The 23,366-nt window shown below is 40.2% G+C and overlaps 3 protein-coding genes across 4 annotated transcripts in view; 1 reads left to right on the top strand and 2 right to left on the bottom strand.

The window, feature by feature from the left end:
• Positions 1 to 1,395: 1,395 nt before the first annotated feature.
• On the top strand, positions 1,396 to 5,893 carry cmtm7 (CKLF-like MARVEL transmembrane domain containing 7). The gene is made up of 5 exons (XM_062537649.1): positions 1,396 to 1,601; positions 3,816 to 3,992; positions 4,373 to 4,471; positions 4,920 to 5,001; positions 5,172 to 5,893. Exons 1-5 carry the CDS (start codon positions 1,491 to 1,493, stop codon positions 5,183 to 5,185), a joined length of 483 nt encoding a protein of 160 aa, XP_062393633.1. The 5' UTR covers positions 1,396 to 1,490; the 3' UTR covers positions 5,186 to 5,893.
• A 2,479-nt stretch (positions 5,894 to 8,372) lies between these two features.
• cmtm6 (CKLF-like MARVEL transmembrane domain containing 6) lies at positions 8,373 to 18,441 on the bottom strand. 2 transcript variants are annotated; one of them, XM_062538261.1, is made up of 5 exons: positions 18,317 to 18,441; positions 17,918 to 18,030; positions 13,139 to 13,315; positions 11,304 to 11,402; positions 8,373 to 10,588 (listed from the first exon to the last, which is right to left on the bottom strand). In XM_062538261.1, the coding sequence occupies exons 2-5, from the start codon at positions 18,023 to 18,025 to the stop codon at positions 10,424 to 10,426; spliced, it is 549 nt and encodes a 182-aa protein (XP_062394245.1). In that variant the 5' UTR covers positions 18,026 to 18,030; positions 18,317 to 18,441; the 3' UTR covers positions 8,373 to 10,423. The 2 variants fall into 2 exon arrangements, with proteins under 2 accessions (XP_062394245.1, XP_062394246.1); XM_062538262.1 differs by having other exon boundaries at positions 18,307 to 18,435.
• A 1,576-nt stretch (positions 18,442 to 20,017) lies between these two features.
• LOC134082015 (cytoplasmic dynein 1 light intermediate chain 1-like) overlaps positions 20,018 to 23,366 on the bottom strand; it is an 11,094-nt gene continuing 7,745 nt past the window's right edge. Inside the window, exon 13 of the mRNA XM_062537647.1 lies at positions 20,018 to 21,570. Within this exon, the coding sequence (XP_062393631.1) occupies positions 21,464 to 21,570 (107 nt within the window). The 3' untranslated portion in view covers positions 20,018 to 21,463. The remainder of the gene's footprint in view (positions 21,571 to 23,366) is intronic.

Raw genomic sequence — 23,366 nt, 5'->3', positions numbered from 1 at the left:
AAGAGAACTGCATGGTGTTTAGGTGTGGTTGTTGGTTGGCCACTATGGGAAATCCCCTGACTAATAATAATAATAAAAAACTGTCAGCCTTAACCCAAAACCCCCAACAAGCATATGGCAACAGTGGCAAGAAAAAAAACATATTCTCGAAAAAAAAAGAAAAAAAACCCTTTTCCTGTGTAGGCCTATATCTGATTTCCGTACCTATAACCTGTTTACCATCATGCATCATACAGTATTAGCAAGAAACATGATATTTGCCAAACAAATAAATCTGGCTTAGGTAGCGATGGTTTGTAATCAGCACATTCATCCATCAGGAGATATCGCTGACACATTAGGGCCCCTGGACTTCAGTTAACTTCAGGGGGGGGGGGGGCGAAACCCCCCTTAATCTATGGCCATAATTCAGAATATTACCACATCAAGATCTTGGTTCTATAGAGTTAGTCTTGTGGATTTTGGGCACATTTTCATGATCCTCAAACCCTTCTATTTTATGCTCATGTGGACATGGAAAACAGGGGTGCTGCAATAAAGGTTAAAATCCAATATCTATTACTTGTCCATTTGATAAATACTATTCGATGGATGCATTATATCGATTTTTTTGCACTGCGCTTTGCCAGCATCTGAGGAGGACCTGTCTGAAAATGAGGGTTCAGGGTTCAGTAACGATTATGGTAGTATGCATACTACTGTACTGTAGCTCTAAAGTGATTGTAAAACTCCATCCAATCACTTTCAGGTTACCCGATTCTAAAGGGAACGGATATTCTATTCTAAGAGGGCATAATGTTCTTATTTCAACAGGAAATGTAGTCAACTTTTTTTTTTAAGAATTCACGAAAATGTAATTTAAAAATATTTTTGAAATATAATATATGATTAGGCTACCTGGCTTGAGAACTAACTGAGATGATTCACTGAGATTATTGGAATTAGTTATCATGCATGCATGGGCGGCATCGGTGGACGCTGTGGTCAGAATATCAACTGTATGGGTTTACGAGGACATAAATAAAATACATTGTAGGCATAATCTGATCTGAGAACAAAACTGAGATGAATTACTGTACATAGATTATGTTTTAGGTAGACTATTCATTTATGTCACCATCTCTACAAGATAGGAACCGACAACAGGAGAGCATGTGCATGCTCTGATCATAGGTTAGCGACATCATACCGCTACCGGCGATGTCAGCCCACATGAATGAATTCGAGGATTGTCCGGTGTTGTTCAGGTCCATTCTCTCCCATCCCCCCCCCCCCCCCCGCATTAGGCCACCCCATTTACAAAAGTCAACATATAACTGTTAAAAGAAACTATGTGTGCCCCTCCTCCCCACAGCGTGGTCACACCCAATGGGAAGTTCGAGAGCGCACCGTTAATGAACAGGAGCGCACGCACAAAGCACCAGATTTCAGCTTGAAACTAAAGCGGTCACTACTCCCGTTAGTCGTTCAGTTTAGTAGCTTAATCTAAGATGTCTCACGTAGTTACCACCACCACTACTACCACCACAACATCCAGTGGAGGTTTCGCAAATGTGGGTTACACGCGTACTCTGCAAGGACAGCTGAAAATCGCACAAGTGGTAAGGAGCGTTACCCATTTTCAAGTCTGTAGGCCTAACTGTTTAAAAACCTCCCCGTTAAATTGTAGCCCATTCAGCAGCCGCGTCTTCGAACCATTTTACAGCGAGTTGTAAGCGACCTGTTCTACTCGTACGGTGCATTTCCTCGTCCTGCGCAGGATGAAAACCACTTAAAGGGAAAACGTCGCTAGCCTGACTCTCGCCAGACCCTTGTAGTTCCGCCATGCTCCACCAGAGGCGTTTCGCTGTGTGAAGCAGACAGCGAACTACAGGATCTGGCGAAAGTCAGGTTAAAACGTCGCCCCCTTGTGAGAATAACTTCACTAGGCTCATATTTGATTTATCCTAAATACCATGTTAATTGCAATATACATTTATCTAAAGTATTTTTGAGATCTGCAACTGACCAGGAAGGATATGGTACCCAGCCACGTATCATATCCTGGCACTCATCTATAGCTTAGTCATAATCATTACAATGACGACGTGATGTTTTGAGGGTTGCCTAGGAAATAAAGTGTTGCTGTTAAAGCAGAGGAAGCAGAGACGGTTTAACTATACGATCTTTGGAGGAAGTCTTGCTGAAGGGTTGCTGAAGGTGCTGGGTAGATTCTTGAGCGCACCATCTTGGGTGTTGGCTTACCAGAATTTTGATATGGGCTTTCTTCCTTCAGGATGTTTTTAAAGGCTGCTCGATTCTATAAAATGTACAAAATAAAATACCACATGGAACTTGAACTTGAAACAACTCCAGGCCCAGGGTGTTTTTTTTTCTTTCTTTTTTTGTTTAATTCATGTTAAAATAAAAAGGTAAAAATGGGCAACCATCATCTATTGCAAGGGGGCTGAAATGTCTTAGAATGTCTTTGGAAGGTGTGAGTGTGTGTATATGGGTGTGTCCGCTGTCAGTCTTGGTCTTAAACTAAGCAAAGCATTGCTACACACTGGCCACTTAGACCACAGGCTTAGACCACCTCCATAATGTGACAACCTTTGTAAATAGACTACAATGACAAGTTGTAGCTAATTCTAGTTAAAAAGTATTAAAAAGCACTACTTTTACTATTTTTAGTTAGTCTAAAAATAGTGCCGCATGGAAAGTACTGCAATCAGTGAGGTATTATACCATGAGGGTATTTTTAATACAGCAAGAGTTGTTCAGGAGAGTCTCAACCTTAATATGTGTTAGGCTAAACCGTTATTAGTATCAATAGAAACAAGCTAACTAACAAACACACATTAGCAGACCACCTCATCTTACTTCCTTATGTCTCTTGGCAATCCATTGTAATGAATTAACCGACTTTAAAGGTGTGTAGAGATGACAGAGTACACCTTGGGTTATGCACATGCCTCAGTGCTGAACTGCTGTGCTCAGGAAATAAGTTAAGACTTTTAGCTCCTGTTGCCTCTTTGAGGCTCCTGTGCCCAAGTAGAGTTTTTGTTCTAGTGACATCCTTGACACTGTATTGGTTCACCTAAGCCTGATTATTTCACTAAATTAACGCATCTACCTGGTTGACGAGTTGACCGCATAAGAATCAGCTCAGTGGATGGCTGGGACACGTGCCAGGACTTGTATTTTCTGAAGTCAGATGTCCCATTCCCTGAGTTAATTTCATTACTGTACATTAAATATCAGTGTTAATTTACTGTGGTGCCATAGTAGCGGTCTCACTACTGAAGGATTCTCCACACTCAGAAGGCTCTGGGTGGGTGAGAGACACTGATCAGTGATCACAAAAGAACTTCATGAGATCAGTTGAGTCAGTAAAGATAGCCTTTGCCTTTGACAAAAACTCTATTGGCCAAAGCTCTTTGGAAAACAATTCCATTTAGCATATTAGAGTCCTTCAATTCTTCAATTGATCCTTGAAGACATTTTTCAATATAGCCTTCATTAAACATGTGATCATGAAAATGTGTAATAAAAGTGTAATACATTTTCTAATAAACATTTGGTGGATTTATAGACATAGATACATTTATAGATATGATTATTTCTTCATTTTTTCCTGATACACCCATAGACCTGAATTAGAGAGGTGACAATGAATGACATCCGTTTTTAAGTCACATTTGAAAAGCAAGTAGTGTGTACCAAATATTGCATGTAAATTCTAATCACAAATTCGATTTTCTCTTGGTTTTCTTTTTTGTGTGTGTGTGTGTGTGTGTGTGTGTGTGTGTGTGTGTGTGTGTGTGTGTCTGCAGGTCGCTCTCCTAATTGCCTTCCTGTGTGTTCACCTGTCGAGGTACTGGACTGACTACACAGCTATGCGTTACTTTGAGGTGGTCACGCTCTGGTTCCTCATCGCCTTCCTCATCTTCTTCATCATGCACCTGCTGAGGCTGCAGAGCAAAATCCCCTGCATCAACTGGACCCTGACGGTGACTTGACAGATGTCCTACCACACACACACACACACACATAGACACACACATACTGTATATTAAAGACACATGCACATGCACACACACACACACACACACACACACACACACACATACTGTATATTAAAGACACATGCACACACACACACACACACACACACACACACACACACACACAAACTCCCCTTTTATTTATTTGTCTTAAATAGACAAACAGCTTCATATTCGTCACCATAATTATGGCTCCCTCACATACAGTAGTCATATAGCTTTAACAAGCTCAAATCAGTTCTCTCTGGTCTGGTATGCATGTATCTGGTACAGTATATTGACATAATGTCTAATCTAAAATGTCTGCTCATGTTGTTCTGTGCCAGGAGTTCCTACACTATGTACTTGGGACCATCCTAATCCTCATTGCCTCCATAGTCATGGCGGTGAAGGCTCACGGGATCGCTGCCCTAATAGCCGGCTCAGTGAGTGTTCCTCCTCCGGGAGATTTTTTATTTACATCTTTGACTGGATGCCTGGAATAGTGGGTGGCAGGGGTCAGTTTATCTTAGTTTACAGAGGTCTAAATCTAAACGGAATCCAAATACTGAGTCACTCTCAGCTAGCAGCTTATCGTGTGTATATATGTGTGGATTATTGCCAAAGCAAAAAGGAATGTTATCAGTTGTGTGGGGTGTTGATAGCTCGGACTAAATTAGTAAGAGAACAAATGTTTGCCATAGTCATCAGTTGCTGACTTTATGTGAATGAGAAGTCGTACATTCTGGTTATGTCTGAATTCTTTACAAATTGATGAGGAGAAAGCCATAACTGTGTAACAGAGAGTCATTCATCTCTCCTCATTCTCGCATCTGAGTTGCGTAAGATGCAGATGTGTAATTCATGGGGTATTATCGTGTGATTTTCTCACAGGTCTTTGGCTTCATTGCGACTATTCTTCTGGCCTATAATATGTGGACATCGTACAAAGTCACTTGGGGATCCCAACCAACCAGTGAGTTGTGTAGCTCAGACAGTCATACAACTTTATGACATGTTGTTCCTAGCAATGTTTTGTTTTTTAGGCTAACCTGCATTTGGACTATTGTGAGTCATACAGTATAATGCTGAATATGTAGTGTTGAACTAATCAACCCCTTTTCTTATCTTATTTTTCTACTTTAGGTTCAGCAGTGTAAAAAAGACATACCGACAAAAACTGAGATGGGTCCAGTTGTTGGTTGTAAAATGAAAGCACTTCTACTGTTTTAAGAGCCTGAAAGTGTTTGCAGGGCAAGCTTTGCCAAAACCCTTGACCATTTTATCTGCAATTGTCATGGCTATTTTTATCTGTGCTTCAAGCCATGCCATTTGACATAGAAAAGGAAAGGTTTTGATATGAATTACATATTAAAGAAAATGATATAGCTTTTTACAAATTACAATACCGGTATTTATTTGACCTGTTTTCTTCTGAAGAGTTACTATAGTGCCTTGCTAAGTATATGGAATTTCAACAGAATTTCTGCTCCCACCTTATGGTAATGTGCCATCTATTTCAATAGTCAGTATTTGTATTGTTTTCTATATGGGAAGTGCTGTGTACTGCATATGTACTGTATCACCTTTGACCTTTGACAACACAAGTGCTAGTTACAAGGGCACAATATTCATACTGTAGAGTGGGACCAGGTTCTTGACTGAATACGAGCAGTTGCTTTTAAAAAAATGTTCTCAGTGGTTAATTGGCTCTAGCGTTGGGTCAAGCACAGCCATATTTTTTTTTATACAAATGTAACCGACTATTATGATTGTGTATGCTTTGTGTTGGTCCAGACGAGGACATGCAGCTGTTTGCCATTCGAATGAAGTCACCAGTTTTTATAAAACTCTACTGTCTTTTTGTGTGTCCCAAACAATTCTCTCATTGGTTTTGGTTTCAAGTGTGTGAACGTTGTCTTGTGCTCTTAAAAGCAAGCCATCACTCCAAACGGAAGAATTCTCTGCACAGCTGCTTGACTGCATTTGAGATCCTCAATAATGGCGTTGGGAAAGGAAGGAAATCCCAATTACATCATGTGCTTTGCATCCATGTGCTTTGCAAGGTGCTATATTTAGGCCAAAAGGAGGGTTCTCCTGTAACTGAACCCAGTAATTTGGAAAATGTGTGTGTGAGTGTGTGTGGGTGTGAGTGTGTGGGTGTGGTGGTTTCCTCACTTTGCTATGTGGACCTACCCTGACGATATGTTACAGAACTATCATGCCATCGTTGTTCTAACAGGAGCCTCCCCCTGCTCAGCCCTGCTTTGAACAGAGCAATGGTGTGTTCCCTGAGACGCCCTGGGCTCCGCCATGTTTTGAACAGAGCAATGGTGTGTTCCCTGAGACGCCCCAGGCTCTGCGCTCCCACATGACTTTATAAGGACCTGCGGACTGAAAGCTGCGCTGCTGATGACAGAGCTCGGCTGTGCTCCGCTCCTATCCTACACAACACTCCATTTTTCCATACCGCCGCGCACATGCACTATATGTCTGTCAGTTCAAAGCAGGGGCTGTGTGGGTGGAGTGCCCAATGCTATTCTGAGAGCAGAGAGGTAAAGAGAACAAGAGATATCAGTATAGGGAGGGTCATCTTTAGATGGATATGTGACTGGCAGTGCTTACAGGACTATATAAAAAAAAAACAGCTTTGCCACGTACTGTCAACCATCACGCATTTTCATTACCTTGACGTCTTAGAGCCAAACTTCAAAATATTACCACTTTACAGGCTTTCCCAAGAATGCAGCGTGGTCAAAGTAGGGAGACCAGGACGGAAAGAGGTTAAGATAAGCAGTGACGACAGAGAAACGTACCGACAGCTGGTCCAAACACGAGGAGGAGGAGGAGGAGGAAGAAAAGGCATGGGCGGAGGCGGCAGAGGAGGAGGGTGGGAGCAGTGGAATAAGTGAGACGTCCATGCTGTTTGTGTTTGGACTGAAGGGGAGAGTTTTCCACCGCGGGAAGTGCATGGAAACAGTGTAGCTCCTGCTCTGGCCCCTCTCCCCTCCCCCCTGTGGCCACACCCGTGGCAGTCCTGAGTAACATCTTTTGCCAGCCTTACTAAGGAGGCTTGTTTGCATTGCGTTTTGATTTAAGAAGAGTTCAGATGCAAAACAGTCTTAATCCATCTGACCACTTTTCTTTTAAATTAGCTCTTTTTTGTTTAAATCAAGCTCATAGGTTTTTTCCTTCAAATCATTATTTTAGACCAGGAAGAGAGTGATATTTTTATCGGGCTTTGAAGCAAAAATTATTTGATTAACATATAGTATATGTGGGAAGCATTAACTCACCATTGTTATCTCAGTTTTAATGGAGGTGGCGTTTGGAGGCTTCTGCATCTGAACTCTTCATAGTCTTTTAGGCCCGTACCATGGATCTCAAGGCAGGCAGCGCTGCCTGGAAGGTATGGCAACGCTGCCTTGAAGTCGACAGTGGGGACCCAAAAGACCAAGCTTTTATTGTATGATTGTGTAATAGCACAGACACCTACCCACCCCCAAGCTAATCGGGAAGCTGCTTTGATAGAGACGTCTCAATGTTTTAGCACATGAGCAGGAAACAACACCTGTGATAGAACAGTTTCACCACAAAAAGGAAAGGGTTTGGTCATTATAAACTTCAAACACAAGGATACGAGAAGGTTTGTTTGTCACACACCTGTACATAGAAATTCTAAAACATGTAGTGAAATGTAATGTGCTTTTTCTGTGTGAGTGTGAAGAAAGATCAATAATTATTTTTTTTAAAATAAATAGCAAGAGAGAGTATACTGTAGGTGCAGTGTGTGTTCAGTCCATATGCAAGAGTGTAAGAAGTGTAAGTGCAGTTTATTTAGTCTTGTGTCGTGTGATCAGGATACGGATCTTGAGGAGAGTCTGGATGAAGTAGCACATTCTTTGAAAACGGCTCTTCCCTCCTATTATCAAATGTAGTGCAATGCTCATGTATGGGATATTGTACATGTATACTTATTTGTCAAAAACAAAAAAAATAACTCAAAATGTGACACTTGATAGATCATGTATAGCACCCTCTGCAGTTATTGGCAAAACTGAGTTGTTAAGTCAAGTCAAAAAGTATATTATTAAACCAAATCTTTTGGTAATTTGTTTGGGCTTCACAATGAAAACAATGAAGAACAATTCAACTACAGTATGAAGGGAAGATAATTTAATCTGAGAAAAATAAAATACCTCTTAAAGCTTTTTCTAGAAATACAAGTAGGCGTGTGTAGTGTCTACTGTGTGTAGCCAGGATTGGGGAAATGGCATTTAGAATCCTCATTGAGTCAAACTTGGCATGTCATTCATATAAATGATACCAGACAAAATAAAACAAAAATGAAAATGTGGGTGGTTTAATCTTGATGTAATGACAAAGATGATGCAAAGTTTGCACTTCATATCAAAATTAATGAATTTATTTAAAAAAAGAGGAATTTACTGAGTATACCTGATACAATAGAAAAGGTAATATTGCAAGCATACAAAGATCTCTCTGATGGATTCGTTGACACAACTGATTCCCTGTGCCCCCGACCTCCCTTAGGTTTCCGCCTGTTAAAGTAACACAACGTAGGAATGCCACTTTCGCTCACTTTTCAATGTATTGGGTATCCATTTAGTGCCAAACTGGTACCCTGGTAAAGATCGGTGAAAAGTGTAATGTTTCTAGTCAGAACCAAGCTACATAGTGCTTCCAAGTGTTCCAGGTGTGCATTGGTTTAGACAGAAACACAATTCTGCATCAATTTGGGCATCAATCAACACGCATGATCAAAATGTGTTTTACTAGTCATTACTTTAAGGTAAAAGAACTACATTGTGTAGCTTTAAAAGGGAGTATTCCATTGCAATCATGCCTGTGCCATTGCTCTAGAAGGCTCAACCTTCGGCTTTATAAAACGGCTTTAATGAAACCGTGTCAGTTGGCAATGGAATGGATGTTAATTGGATGGAATTCATTTAAAACAATGTTGAACAGATTGCCATACACATATACTGATGAAAGGACACCTATGGGATAAGGATAGTGAACATCCCACTATGCTTGCAGTCCATTTTCCATTCCAGGAATCACAAAACCCTTCCTGCCATAACGCTTAACGCACAATGGATCTAAACTTCTGTTAGTGCAGTTCAGCAAATCCAACACACTGTTTCCATGACACAAAAAAAGTATGTACAAAAAAGTATGTACTGTACATTGCCTCGGGCAACTTTTTTGCAGTGTTGTAGAATGCAATCTGAATCCTTTTCCCATCCAGTTCATCATAATCTATTTTGGAACAACTGGGCCCGAAAACTTACTGTATATTATTGATCTTTGAAACACGACGAGCAATATACTTACAATAAGGCACACAAAGACACTTCCATGTACAGATATGACACAAAAAATAACAAAGGCACTAATATCAACTAATAACAATGAATGAAAAAGAAAAACAATATAAAAAAGGTACACCAAGTAATTTGCCAACGACAATTGCTTTACATCATTGATGTACAATCCTGCTTCAAAATATCTCAAATATTTGCATATATTTCTAAGGCAATTTGAACACAGGTAACTGAACGGCTGTCAAATCAGGCAAAATTGCTAATTTTATCTTTCAAATAAAAATTCAATAGTATTTTCCGGTCAACAGGTTTCCTGTCAACAGATGTCCTTCTGTTCCAACTTTCCCTAGATGATGTTACTACACTGCCCCCTTGTGGAATACGTTAGCAATGATCTAATTTACCAACTTGCAGTGCACTGAATGGAATCTCATAATCTTAGGTAGAAATGTCAAGTGCTCCATGCTAAAATAATTTCCTCTAATGTTAAGTGAAAAATACAGATATGATACATTTCAAGAGCAAGACTGAAAATAATTCACCTTTTACAAATAAAATAAAATAAAATAAAATAAAATAAAATAAAATAAAATAAAATAAAATAAAATAAAATAAAATAAAATAAATCTAGTCAATGTTATATGCACTGTATGATATTGGGTAATTTATGCATCAGTTTCAGATACTTTGATAGCATTTATTTTTGTCTTTCTGCCCTGACCAAAACTAAACAGCTAAAATGCAGTGGGATGCAAAGAAACTCCAAAATACTGGGGAACACGAATTGTTATATTTATATACTGTGTATATATATATATTAAAAAATCTGCATTTTTAATGCCGGACATGTTTTTTGTCTTAATTTATAAATTAACTCTGAGCCACAAAAATATCCGATCTTTGGCACTCTTATTTTCTTTTCTTGCTTCTTTAAAACAATTTGAGGTCTAAAATCTAAACTAAATTTAAAATTTCCAGACACAATGTTCGTCACCACTGAAGCAATTTCAAGTCTTTCTTAAGATGACAGAATGTGACCGCAGGTGTCCATCACGCATTCTCACCATTGCGGAGTTTCTCTTCTTCTGGATTTGTGACTTGTGCAGGTGGTGTGCTGGGGGTCTTGTCAGTTGTCTTAAAGATTTTATCTCGTCTCTTCAACAAAAGGTAGGCCACATTGGCCAAGAACACGAGAGCGGAGATGAGGCCAAACACCTATAAAACAGGACACAATTGGAAAATTCATATGGTATAATGAAAGCCCTGATGAATGCCCTTAAAACCGTAATTATATTGCTGGGCAGGTGGCAACGAGCTGAGGAATAAGCAACCAGCAAAATTGCTGTGCATGGACCAAAGCTGACATAACAACTTAATAACATAATCTTGAATTTTCCCCTTGGGGATCAATAAAGCATCTTTCTATCTATCTATCTATCTATCTATCTATCTATCTATCTGGGTAAAGTCATTATGCCCAATAGCATGAACAAGATCCTTAACACAGACATGATTGGGGATGCACAATGCTCAGCGCAATCCCACACAAGTTAGTTTTAGTTCATGTGCATTGGACTTTGCTCATTGCTCTGCCTGTTGCCCAACAATGAAATCAAAGCCCTATGTACAGTACATAGAATATAGAATACATAATATATAATACATTAAGAAAAACTTACAGGCCACACTGCAGTAAGTGGGACCATTGTAAAACTTAACGGTAAAAAGTGTTCACATTTGAGGAACAATCATCAAGTTTCACTAATGTTATGTCTTATATGTCACTATGCCTGCATGGAGAAATTGCCCTTCGGGGATAAATAAAGTTTTTTTAATTGAATTGAATTGAATTGAATACATAATTTATTACTTTGCTACTTACTAATACTAAGTGTAAAACAACAGAAACAACATGGCTGAAAAGACTTACTCCTGCCCCCGTCTCCAAATCAGACCCACTGTTGTCGGCGAGGAAGAGAATCGAGGCAAGTATGAAGAGGAGGGAGATCAGAAGCGTATATCCAAAGTCCTGTAACAGAGTGTCCGTGTTAAGAAACAAGATTAAGTGAATGCACAACACAGCTAATGAATAAAAGTATTAAGATTGTATTATCACTGTACAATATTCCATCCAACATTCAAAAGCAATCCTGAGATTAGCAAACCAGGGATTATATTTGCTCTGCTACACTAGTGCAGTGTCTGTTAAGACATGCCATTCCTGTAGAAAATCTGTAGCACAATTACATGCCCGCAGGTATGCATGCTTTTTGTTGGATGATACGGAAAAACATCATTCCAGTTAAGCATTAAATAATGAATACAGTAATTTCCCACATATAAGCCGCATTGTGCATACACCGCAGGACAGTGTTTCATGCAAGTTAAAAGAAACAAAACCAAATTAGTACCATACTAACTGCCCCCCCTGTATTAACCTCATAGCTGGAGAAATTTAGCAAAATCAATGTACAAGCCGCGGCTAATAGTCGGGAAATTACGGGGTACTGAATATTATATTATAATACACATGTAACACATGTGCAGTCAGCAGAGTTTAGGCATGGCTACATGTGACATTTTTACAGATCAAAATGACACAAGCCTAACAGCTGTTTTGCATTAAGGCTATATATTTATTGCTAAGCTTACTGAATAACTTCCCTGATAGAAAAGACATACAGTACCATTTTGTGGAAATTGATGAATCATCGTATGAAAGTTGGAACGATGTGACTCAACAATCTCTAGCCTATAGGTGACATCACGTTCTGTCTGCCACTCGTTGTCTTTCATGTACGGCTATATGTTTAGCCTATTGAACTTCATAATCCAGAAGGCAAACCAGTTTGTACAGAGATGCATCATCACGTGAGACTTGCGACGATGTCCCTCAAAAGCAGTCTTTGGTAGCATAAGAGACATGTGGCTCTGTCTGCCTGCCACTCACTGTCTAGCTGTGTAGCATTTTGAAATGTCTACATTTGGGACCATTAACCTAACACTTTCAATTTGGGACCTTGCAGTCAGAATTGTCGTTTGTTTATTCAAAAGTTCAAGTCCAAAGTAGCCTGGGCTATTCAAAGTGTCAGTTTATTACACATAATTTGTTGTGTTATTTTGAATACCCACTGCATACCAGTGTTTGTTGGCGTGTTGTAAAATCCGGATTCATTTTATGCAAGCAAACAGCATACAGGGAATCTGACACTGTCAGACCATCTTGCATCTTTACCCTCTCTGTCTCTGACCAATGTGCTCACATGCTGTGTGAGAGGGGGAGTGGCTACAGTAGAGGAGGGAGACCCAACGTGTGCTTTACGTAAGGGATAATCAACGACGCACGGCCCGGAGTTGATTATCCCGCTTATACCACTGCTACTATCATTTTCGTTTATATTGCCGCTGTCTTAGATACAACATTGCTGTTTTTACCGTTACATTCACAATGGCGAATTAATATTCAAGTGTAATAAGCTCAAAAGAAGGGAACTACTTCATAGCCGTGCGGTATATCGAAAAATAATGCACGTTCCAAATAGCGCATCACAATAAGAAATTTGATATCAATATCTTTTACATTACTTATCCAAACAATGCTAAACTTGGCACTGCACTTAAGACACTTGCCACGTTTGACAACAATCGGAGGAATGGTTCGAGAGATACGTGAATAACAAACACACAGACGTTCCTGTAATTTATGGATAGAAGATCGATAGACAGATTGTAAGAACACAGGTATATCCAGATACAGGTACTGACCAGGCGATCCCAGCTGCCGATGCCCACTTTCTTGTGCAGTGGGGAGGCCAAGAGGATGAAGAGGAGCAAGGTAAAGAGGAAGGCCGTGCAGCTGACAAACTCAAAGAAGTAGAGGACGCCACAAGAATTACATGTGGCCACCACCTCCTCCAGGACAAAGGCTACAAATGACAGGAGCTGTGGAAACACAGAGGTGGAAACAGTTAAACAGGGGACTTTTATGCACACACACACACACACACACACACACACACACACACACACACACACACACACACACACACACACACACACACACACACACACACACACACACACACACACACACACACACACACACACACACACACACACACACACACACACACACACACACACACACAGTCGAACTCTGTGGTTAAATAATGAGTAAATCTGAAGCACAGTTAGGCTAGCTCAACGTTCATAATATTCTCTGTCTGTGACAACACTGGAGCTGGGGAGAAGCCATCTAAATGTGTACCATCTTAAGCCTTAATTTTAGGAGTTAAACCAAAGTCTAGGCAAGCCCTCTCCACTTGGTGGCCAAATTGGTAATGGGAGGTCATATTGACATATGATAGCTAAAATGAGGCTTAAAAAGGACAAAAGTTGGTGTAGTTGGTTACTTATATAACAGAAAGGGGCGAGATATGTGTAGACAACTGCCATATTGGTGTTACGAACTAACCCCATACATTTCTATGGAGGATTCTTTCAATGTTGCGCCTCCTCATTAGAAGGTCTGCCACTGAACTACAGAATGAGTTATTGAGGAATTTAGGGATTTTTAGCACTTCCCTTACGGTAAATGGAAACCACAGCCAGAGGCGGTGAAGCCCACCGTATTAAAATAATCCTACCAAAGTCTTTATTATTGTTAGCATTGTAACTACAATGTTAAAAACTGCAATCTGATAGACTCAACCATTGAACTATATTCTGCTCTTTTTCAATCACTTGTTTATTTCAAAAAGAGTTTACAGAGAAACACACCCTTTCATGTTAGGGACACATATTATACATACAGAATTGCATGTCTACTAACAAATGCACACGTGCACACAAACCCACATAAAGTACAAAAACCCCAAAGAGCTGCATTTGATACATGTTTTTAAGTGATGGTCAGTTTTGCAGCATTTGTTTAGCCCTACACAGAAATACACACAACCCCTCAACACACCCACACCCACTGAAAAAAACAGGAGAGGGTTACATTTGACGCATATTTTAGGTGATTCTCAGTTTTGTTGTACTGTATAGCCCTAAACATGAATTCTCAACCCTGTTGCTTCCATCTGAAGCAATATCAATACAAACTTAGTGACCTAGTTTCGTGTCCATAGCATCACACACCATAGCTTAAAGATGATGTTGTGTATGGTCGGGAACTGTTCATCATTTTCTCCAGTCTGTTTTCTTCTCAACATTTTGGTTAATGTTTATAGCTTACCCTCACCTGTCCAAAGAAATGGACTGGATTTCATGGATGTTTTTAGGTATTTAAAAGTTAAATACCAGATCACAAAATTCCCTGACCAAACAAACAAACTTTCCCTTTGAAGCAATCAGTAAGCTAAACAGGAAGTAGCAACCCTTCCAACACATGTGTAGACCGCTTCAGTGCACAAAGGAAAACAGCCACCACATGTTTGGACTTGGTTGGTTTGGTTGCATCGCAGCGATGAAATGATACATGAATGAAAATGGTCACCTTGATTTAGAAGCAACTACAGCATCTTGGCTTAGGACCACTGAAATTAGTGTATGTAATGATGCCAGTTGTTAATGAGGGCAGACGGATTTGGAAATAGTGATTCATATAGGCCCTGTTAAGCAAATCTACCGTATCATACACTGTGATGCCTTTACACACACACACACACACACACAAAAAAAACTTTTGATGACAACTCACCCACATCTTACAGACGCCCTAGCTTGCAGTGACTATATAAAAACATTTACTGCTGACAGAAAAAGAGACAGTTGCTGACGTAAATGCTGCGATTGAGCGCAATAAAAAAAGAAGGGGCCTCAACAAAGTGTCTCTGTGTTGCCGTTAAAAAGAAAGACACATCAGAGCGATGCTGCCCATTTAGCTTGGCTTGTGGAGGAGTGTACTCGCCTGGACCAACATGTTAATATAAGAGAAAGAGAGAGAGAGAGACAGTGTGTGTGTGTGTGTGTGTGTGTGTGTGTGTGTGTGTGTGTGTGTGTGTGTGTGTGTGTGTGTGTGGATGAATCTAGGAGTTTTGATATGTCTGCAGCACGTGTGGACAGAATGCATGAGATGTTCTCAGTCTCAAGCAGTTGCACGTTTCAGTTTCTGTTCGACACAAATGGGAAAAGTCGCAAAAAGTCGGAAAAGTGTCCCTAAATCACCAGAACAAGACTTCCGCATTTTTATCTCACAATAAGGTGGCCTAATCCTTACCAGACACAGACACACACCCCACTACACTACAGCACACTTCCTCAATTTTTTTAACATTTTGCTGACGTTGGGAAAACACTGCCAGGAATGGGAACGCCTGAACTACTCTGGCAGATGGGAATTGTGTGGTGACAAGAAGATCATTTCAATTTTCATGAAACACTTGTGACTCTAGAAGTGCCTCAACTAAGCCTACCAGAATTGAAACATTAAACAACATGCCAACACAACTAGGAACGGTTCTCTTTAGTACAAGAAACATCACAGTGGCTATGCACTTGTTCTCGATATAATGTCTGAATGTTTGCTGTATTTTGCTGAAGATACTACAGCGCATGATCTGATAACCTGAGGCCATTCTACATGTGGGCTCCCCCATGGAAAATCTCCATTCAAACAACATAACCTGTATGGTGGCTAAACACAGCAGAAAAACAACAGACAACTACAGTACACCAGACGCTCATGGTTTTTGTGTACAGGACAGGACCACAAGTTAAGGTCTGTGCCTAACAAGTAGAGCAGGTCATGACTGAGACACAGAGAATACAAAAAGAAAGCACTCCAGAACTACCGGAAAGCACCAAGCACCCAAACAGGAGAGTGCATTCAAAACCAATACAGAGGGTGGATAGGGGGATTTCCAGACAGTCTCTGAGCTCATGCTAGGAGCTTGACTTACTGGAAGATAACCCAGGGGTAAGAACAATATATCAGCCATTATAGTGGTCTTTCAATATTACAATACTTAAATTCGTCCCTGCATCATGTCTACAGTTTATTAGGCCTAAGTGCAAAGTGCAAAGTGCAAAAAAGGGTACCATCTGCCATGAAATGTTCTGTCTCTCTAAGCTAGACTATGGTTAAGGCTCACATTTCAGTGCACTGATAAAAAGTAAATGACCATAAATGTAACCATGGCTGCTAAATTCATCACCTGTAAAAAAGCCATTCTGTATAGGCTACAGACATACCACATTTAGTGAAAAAGGAAGTGGAGAAAAGTAAGATCAAATTTAATTTAATAGCCTAAACATTTATGGGTGATACATTTCAATTGAGCAGTTGTTGGGATCTGAGAGGAAGAAAATGAATGGCAGCCTCATTCAATTATCCTCACATACTTTCTGTCATTGCCCAGGATCCTTCCTTTTCGAGGCCTCTCGTCTAGCGAGCATAAAAATGTCCCTTGGACCAAATGGAAGCTAGCCTGCCCTACACTCTTTCTTTGTACTTTAAAAATGACTCCCGTAATTGAATTCACCAGCTTTTTGTTAATTACATTTGCGGTGCAAAGACTGGCCGCACACTGCCAACCCCTGACTCTGTTTAAGAGTTTACAGGAAGGCACTGTTCTGGGCCCATCTGACTGCCTCATTGGTGCTTTCTATTTGCTCCCTTAAGAGTGTAAAGCGAATCATTCATAAATCAAATTTCCATCACAGGAACTCGAGGGAAGTTTTAGGGGTGCCCACTGCTCACACCTTTGTGCATGTCTGCCACAGCAGGAACGTCCTCCTGACTGCAGTCCCAGCCTTGTACCTGCTCTTATGCTTACATGTATGACTATGACAGTCATGATTGACTGCTTTTCTTTTGTAACATATTTCTTAATGTCATTGGCTAACAATTAGTGGGTGGCTAATAGGCCTTGGTTCGCCTGGTAAGCACAAACTAGTCAGTCAGACCTATTCTGTTATATTTAGAAGAACCACAAAAACAACCCTGATCCATTTCCAGCAATGAGCTCTTTGCATCAACAGCTGAACCAGACAGCCAGGAATTCACTTCTACACTGAACATTCAAGAAAGCATTGTTGTACATCTGTGCACTTACAGTATAGTTCAATGTTCTACAGAGCCATAGCCTACTTTGAAGTAGTGCTACCTTAAACATCAGATTTAATCATGACAAGAGCTCAACAGACAGCCAGAATATGATGATGCATAGCCTGCCATAGGGCTGTTTCAGATAAGTGCTGTGTTCTGTCGTTCTGCCGTTCTGCAAGTGAACCCTTCACTGATGGCAGGATAATTATTAAAATGGCGAACGGGATCTTAGATGACTACCTCCATGCGCCCACTTCAGAATAGGCTACGGTCTGAGAAATAGTATAAAATGAGTCATTAAGTAAAGTAAGGCCTACATAAAACTCAAAAAAAGAAAGAAAGAAAGAAAGAAAAAAGAACAGAAACTTCCGTTGACTTGAGAGGGTGGTTCTCATGCGAAGCGTTTCGGCTACGCCGCCCAAGTCATTTCAAAGCGAGAATAATGTTTAAGAGAACAGGCTCTTGTTTAAGAAAACTTTTATATTACTTACCACTTCTACGAATTTCAAAATAAATCCCCAAATGTCCAAATGTCCAAATTTGTTCGCTTTCGAATCCATAACAGGAGTGGTGGTCGGGTTATAGGGTGGGTCAGTCATCGCAACTGTTGGGGGGAAAAAAGGAGAAAAAAAAACCACTCACATATAATTATAGCCTAGGGTAGCCTACTAAAGATGTAGGGCAATAACAGCAGGCTAAAAAGACATTCAGTTTACATTTTAACCTGATCGTCCTGCGCCAACGTCTCACACACTAAACACTTAACAATAGTGCAGTTAAGTGAAACCGAAAGCATAGCCTTACACTGCGAATCATCGCTCAAATGCCACATAATGAAACAGATAGTATAACCTAATTTTACAAACAATAGACATCATACTTTAACTCACAGCCAACAATAAAAGAGGATTGGTCGGTCTTGTCAAACTTCGACACTGTCTGAGCAAAGCTAGTGGCGCAGCACTATCAGCCCTAAACAAAAATTATGGCACGAAAAGCGCAAGCGTTACCCACTTCCGCAATAATGTTTTAGCCAATCGCGTCGATCAAGAAAGGGCCGCCTTGCTTTTTTTTTGGCTTTACACCCCGACATTACACCGTGTACTGTATACTTCAGAGGGCACTGCTCCCACCTATTTTGGCCTACCATCAAATGCTTAGTTTCTAAACATTCAAGTTGAACTCAGATTAAACTAATGTGTGATGTAGGCTACTGGCACAGAGTCACAGAGGCTACAATATTGTTTTTTTCTTTCTATTGGGTCACAAACATCTTTGAACAGAACTGCCGTCTGAGTCACTTGAGAAACACAACTGAGCCCTAGCACCAGGTCTTGTTGCCTGAGGAGTTGCATGCAGTGCACACACCTAGGCTACTAAAATGAAATTAAACTGTTTATTTTCTTGGTCTCAAAGTTGAAGAATTAAATCATGTTCAGATATAGTCATTAGGCCTAGAAGCCTGCTTCCACCACTTGGAAAAAAAGAAGCCATTGTGTGCACACACTCACACATAAATCCTCTTACCACATCTGTAGGCCTACTTCTCTTTAGTAGGCAGGCAGGAGAATTCTGGAACAAGTGTCTAAAGGGAAATTTTATTTAAATGTATTTAAATTTAAATGTATAAGTCGCATATGGAGGGTAGCCTATTGCAGGCTGTTTAGCTTTCCCTTAATAGTAGACCTCTACTAATGGAAAGCTAATTCTTGAATTTCCCCTTGGGGATCAACAAAGTACAGTATCTATCTATACTATCTATCTATCTATCCATCCATCTATATCTAATTCAACCACCAGGTCTTCTCTTCTCATGGTCTGACATGAAGAGGTATCTGAATCTGAATAACTTCATGTCATATGTGTTTTCTCCCCAGTGGAGAAAACAATTTTATGTTTCCTCGTATTGCTCCTTAATTTGGGAAATGAGCTGATATGGATAAATGCTCCTCCTGGTTTAAAGTCTGATTGAAGCCTGCATACACATCTCTGCAGCAGTCGCACAGCATTTACAAGAGTGTAGAGAGGAATTGGAGCAATGAAAATAAGCCACAGGTGGGTGAAATGAGCCACATACAGTATTTGGTTCCCACGTTATCCCACTCTCGCCTGGGTTTTGGACCGAGCACTATAACAAGTTGGACCGTCCCCTCTCCTCTCTAGCCCAGAGGACACAGAGTGCATGATTTCCCAAAAAATAATTTGACATTTTGGTAAGCCTTCCCAGTTCCCACAGGATCATTTTCCACTTTACCTCAGTCCTCCTTACAGTAAATGAGCCTGATGGGGCCCAAAGAAGACGGTAGCATTTCTGTATCATGTCTAAATACAATTTCTTCTTTACATTATGGAGTGTACACTAACATTTGTGAATGGAGCATCGAACTGTGCGCATAGACAATGATTATCAGAGGTTTTCCGGAACCCATACAATGATTTTCTTTACAGAAACAGGTCTGGTTTTAATGCAGTGCCATCTGAGGCCCAAAAGTAGCCTGGCCCCGCCCCATACAGTAGATCTTCTTTCAGGGAGATAGATTGAACTGTTTCCCTCAGACAAGGAATGTAAGGTCAATCAGCAATGAGAAAAATGCAGTTGGAAAAATGCAGAAATTTATTTACAGCAAAGGTAGGCCCACATACATTGTTTCCTGACTGTTTAAGCTGTTTATTGTCAGTTTGTAAAGTTCAGTTGAAGTAGGAAGTAACATTAGGAATCTCTGATCAATGTGATTGGTAAGGCTGGACCAATGATTTCAAAGTTAGTGCCCGTCGCGAAGCAAGTGTTGCAAACGTTTCCTAATCGAGAGGTCCCAGACTCTATTCATGCTGTTAAATTTGGCATCAAATTCAAAATGTGCTTATATTTTCCCTGAAATAGTCAAATTTGTTCTTTTCAACATTTGATGTAATCCCTGTCATTTTTTGCATCTAAAGCCTACCTTACAGTACACTGACAAGATTTGGGAAACATTCTTGAAAGACTGTAGTCTTTTAACAAATGGCCCTCATTCAAGCTTTACTCAAAAGACTACAATCTTTCAAGAATCTTTCCCAAATCTTGCCAGTGTAAGGTAGGCTTTAGCAGACTTTAGCAGATTTTAACAGATCACAACCTGTTTATATTTGCATTTTACCCAGCATCCCAACATTTTTTGGAACTGGGATTGTATTGCAAACAAACAGCAAGCTATAGGTCTACAGTGATTCACCACCCATGCTAATAAAATGAATGCAATTTTATTTTAAAGCAGAAGGAAACCTATATATATCAGGCCAATTGAAAGACACTGTATACCAGTACTGACAACCCAAATGCACCACAGCGTTTCTCCACCACTGGGGTAAATCTCCCTTTCATTTGAGTGGGCTGTGCATACCTTGGCTATAGTGCATTAAAGGGTAGTTCGGATTATCTTCCCTTCCCAGTCAACACGTTTGGCTGCTCTTTTGACATGTAACAAGTAAATAACAAAAACTTCTGAATCCAGTTATTATGTCTGGCTTTCCATTTGGACCATGGGATATGCAAATATTTACATATGCAAGACTTACTTGAACACATATTTAAGCATAAATTTATTTCCTTGTACCACTTATTTTCTGGATTTGATTGATAAAAAACCCGAAATATTATACCTCCAAAGTTGAAGGATTAAATTATAAATGAATGAATTCTGTGTCTCAGTGTCTATCCAAAGTATAGCAGTAAAAACGTCAATAAACACCAATATGTGGTGCTTTTACCAGACACAAACAGTAGTCTTACACTCACTTCCAAACCCCGCAGAACATCCCTTCTCCTTCTGGGTTATTCTCAATCATATCATCATACTGCCCAACGCAACTCCTGTACAGCTTAACTGCATCTTAACAGGCAAACATGCAAGAGACCCATGAGGTTTATGATTCTGTTTTTGTGGATCTGGTTTTGTGCTGTAGCTGAACTGCTGATTCACTTTGATGAGGACAAAAACAGGTTTCTTTCTTTTAGAAAAAGAAAGGTGTAGAGAGGTCAAAGTGTTTGCAAAAAGGCTTCAGGACTCTTCTGACTCGATGGGGTGCATTGTGGTGGTTTCCATATCTGATTGGCTAGATGTGCAATCCAGATCTGCCTGGACATCTGATAAGCCCGACTTGGAACCTGGAAAGAGAACATGATGCCCATGTTATCCATATAAAAAACATATAGATGGCACACAGCATTAAATAAACACCTTTTGAATACACTGTTCCATAACAGGTTTTTAAATAGATTGCAAACAAGTGGTGCAGAATTTCAAACAGGTATTGATCTTCTCTTGACACAATGTTTCTTGTCATATTACCAAAATGTAGTAGGCTACTGTGCATGACATTATAGCCCACAATTAATAATAATAATAACCACGTGCACCCAGTAATGACAGGGCAGAGCCAAAAGACATGGGAATGGTTTACATGTACTGGTCCTAATACGATATTTCTCCGGAGATGTGTACTTGGCAATCATCGGACAGTGGATAAATCCTGAGTTGGCATGTAAAATGTTCATGTAGTAATGTATGGGGTGCATACAGAAAACTGCTGCGCACACAGAAAATCACTTCCTGACCAAAGTCAGTCATATTTCACTTAAATGTTGCAATAATCCAGGCGAAGAGACCTGTTTCACAACTAACATCAACTTTGGTGTTATTTACATGTATTACTACAGTATGTGTTACAGTATATGTATGTCTGTGCGCTGTTGCATACGCGATAATTATATCAAATGATATCCACATTTTCCTCTTTTTTAAACCCTTTACCCTACAGTAATTTCCGTCCCCTCTTCTCCTGGGTCATGGATGCAACGCTGTGTATTGTTCAATGTGGATGAATTTCATTTTTTTTAATTATTTTTTTTTACGAAATACAGATCAAAACCCCTGAAAGCACTGAAGTTCTTTAAGAGTTGAATCAAGATAGGCCCTGGGGGCTTGTTGCACATGAGTCATACTTGACGCCACCCTTCCAGACTAACTTCCCTCATACTCGTTAACAGGAACTCTATTCAAAACAAGTGTCATGAAACTCCACTGATCAGCATACATGAAGAAACGCCCAAGAGTTCCTAGCTTAACGAGTGAGTTCGACTGTAATCCACAGGAACACGGTCAGCATGGTATTCCTGGCTGTCCATGTCAAATGGGTCAACGGTCAGTCTATCATATACAGCACAAACTAATAATCAAATGGGAATATCCAGCAAGCTTCTGACAAGCAATATAATGACAGATACTGTGCAATTATACATAGACAACAGTAACGAGTGTCAGGCACTTGACATAGCCATGATGATGTGAAAGATATAGAGCACAAGACTAGAAAACAAAGGAGATGCATGAATATTCAAATAATAGTATCCATGCAATCATGCAGCTGAGAGTGTCAGGTGCACATGCATACATAACTGGCTTTTCTGATAAACGTTATGGTCATGCATTGATGTCCACACACGCACGCACACACACGCACACACGCACGCACGCACGCACGCACGCACACACACACAAACACCATGCATTGTTGGCCATCAACCATTCGTTTTTGTCTGTCGAATGCGCTACACTAATGCGTGAGCGAGGAGTGAGCGCTCCACCGACCTTAGCGAGGCCAGCATCCCGTAACTGACACACACAGGAAGTGGGAGAGACGTCATATGAGTTATGAGGAATTGACTCTCTCGCTGACAGAAAGTGGTCATGACAAGTCAGTGAGGACAGACACAACAACAAGTTGCAGAGGTCACAAGACACTTATGGGAAAGATGACACGATGGAGGAACTTGTGGACACAATACAGTATGACCAGAAAGATTTGAAATGAAGAAAAAAAGGGTAGTGGGATTCGGTTAAGTTTTAAATGTAAAACTTAATAATCAGGTATTTTGAAGTAAACACTGCTCAGTTTTGTGCT

This window comes from Sardina pilchardus, chromosome 6 (genome assembly GCF_963854185.1).
Source record: "Sardina pilchardus chromosome 6, fSarPil1.1, whole genome shotgun sequence".
NCBI classification, from domain to species: domain Eukaryota; kingdom Metazoa; phylum Chordata; class Actinopteri; order Clupeiformes; family Clupeidae; genus Sardina; species Sardina pilchardus.
This window is presented reverse-complemented; position numbering and strand designations above follow the sequence as displayed.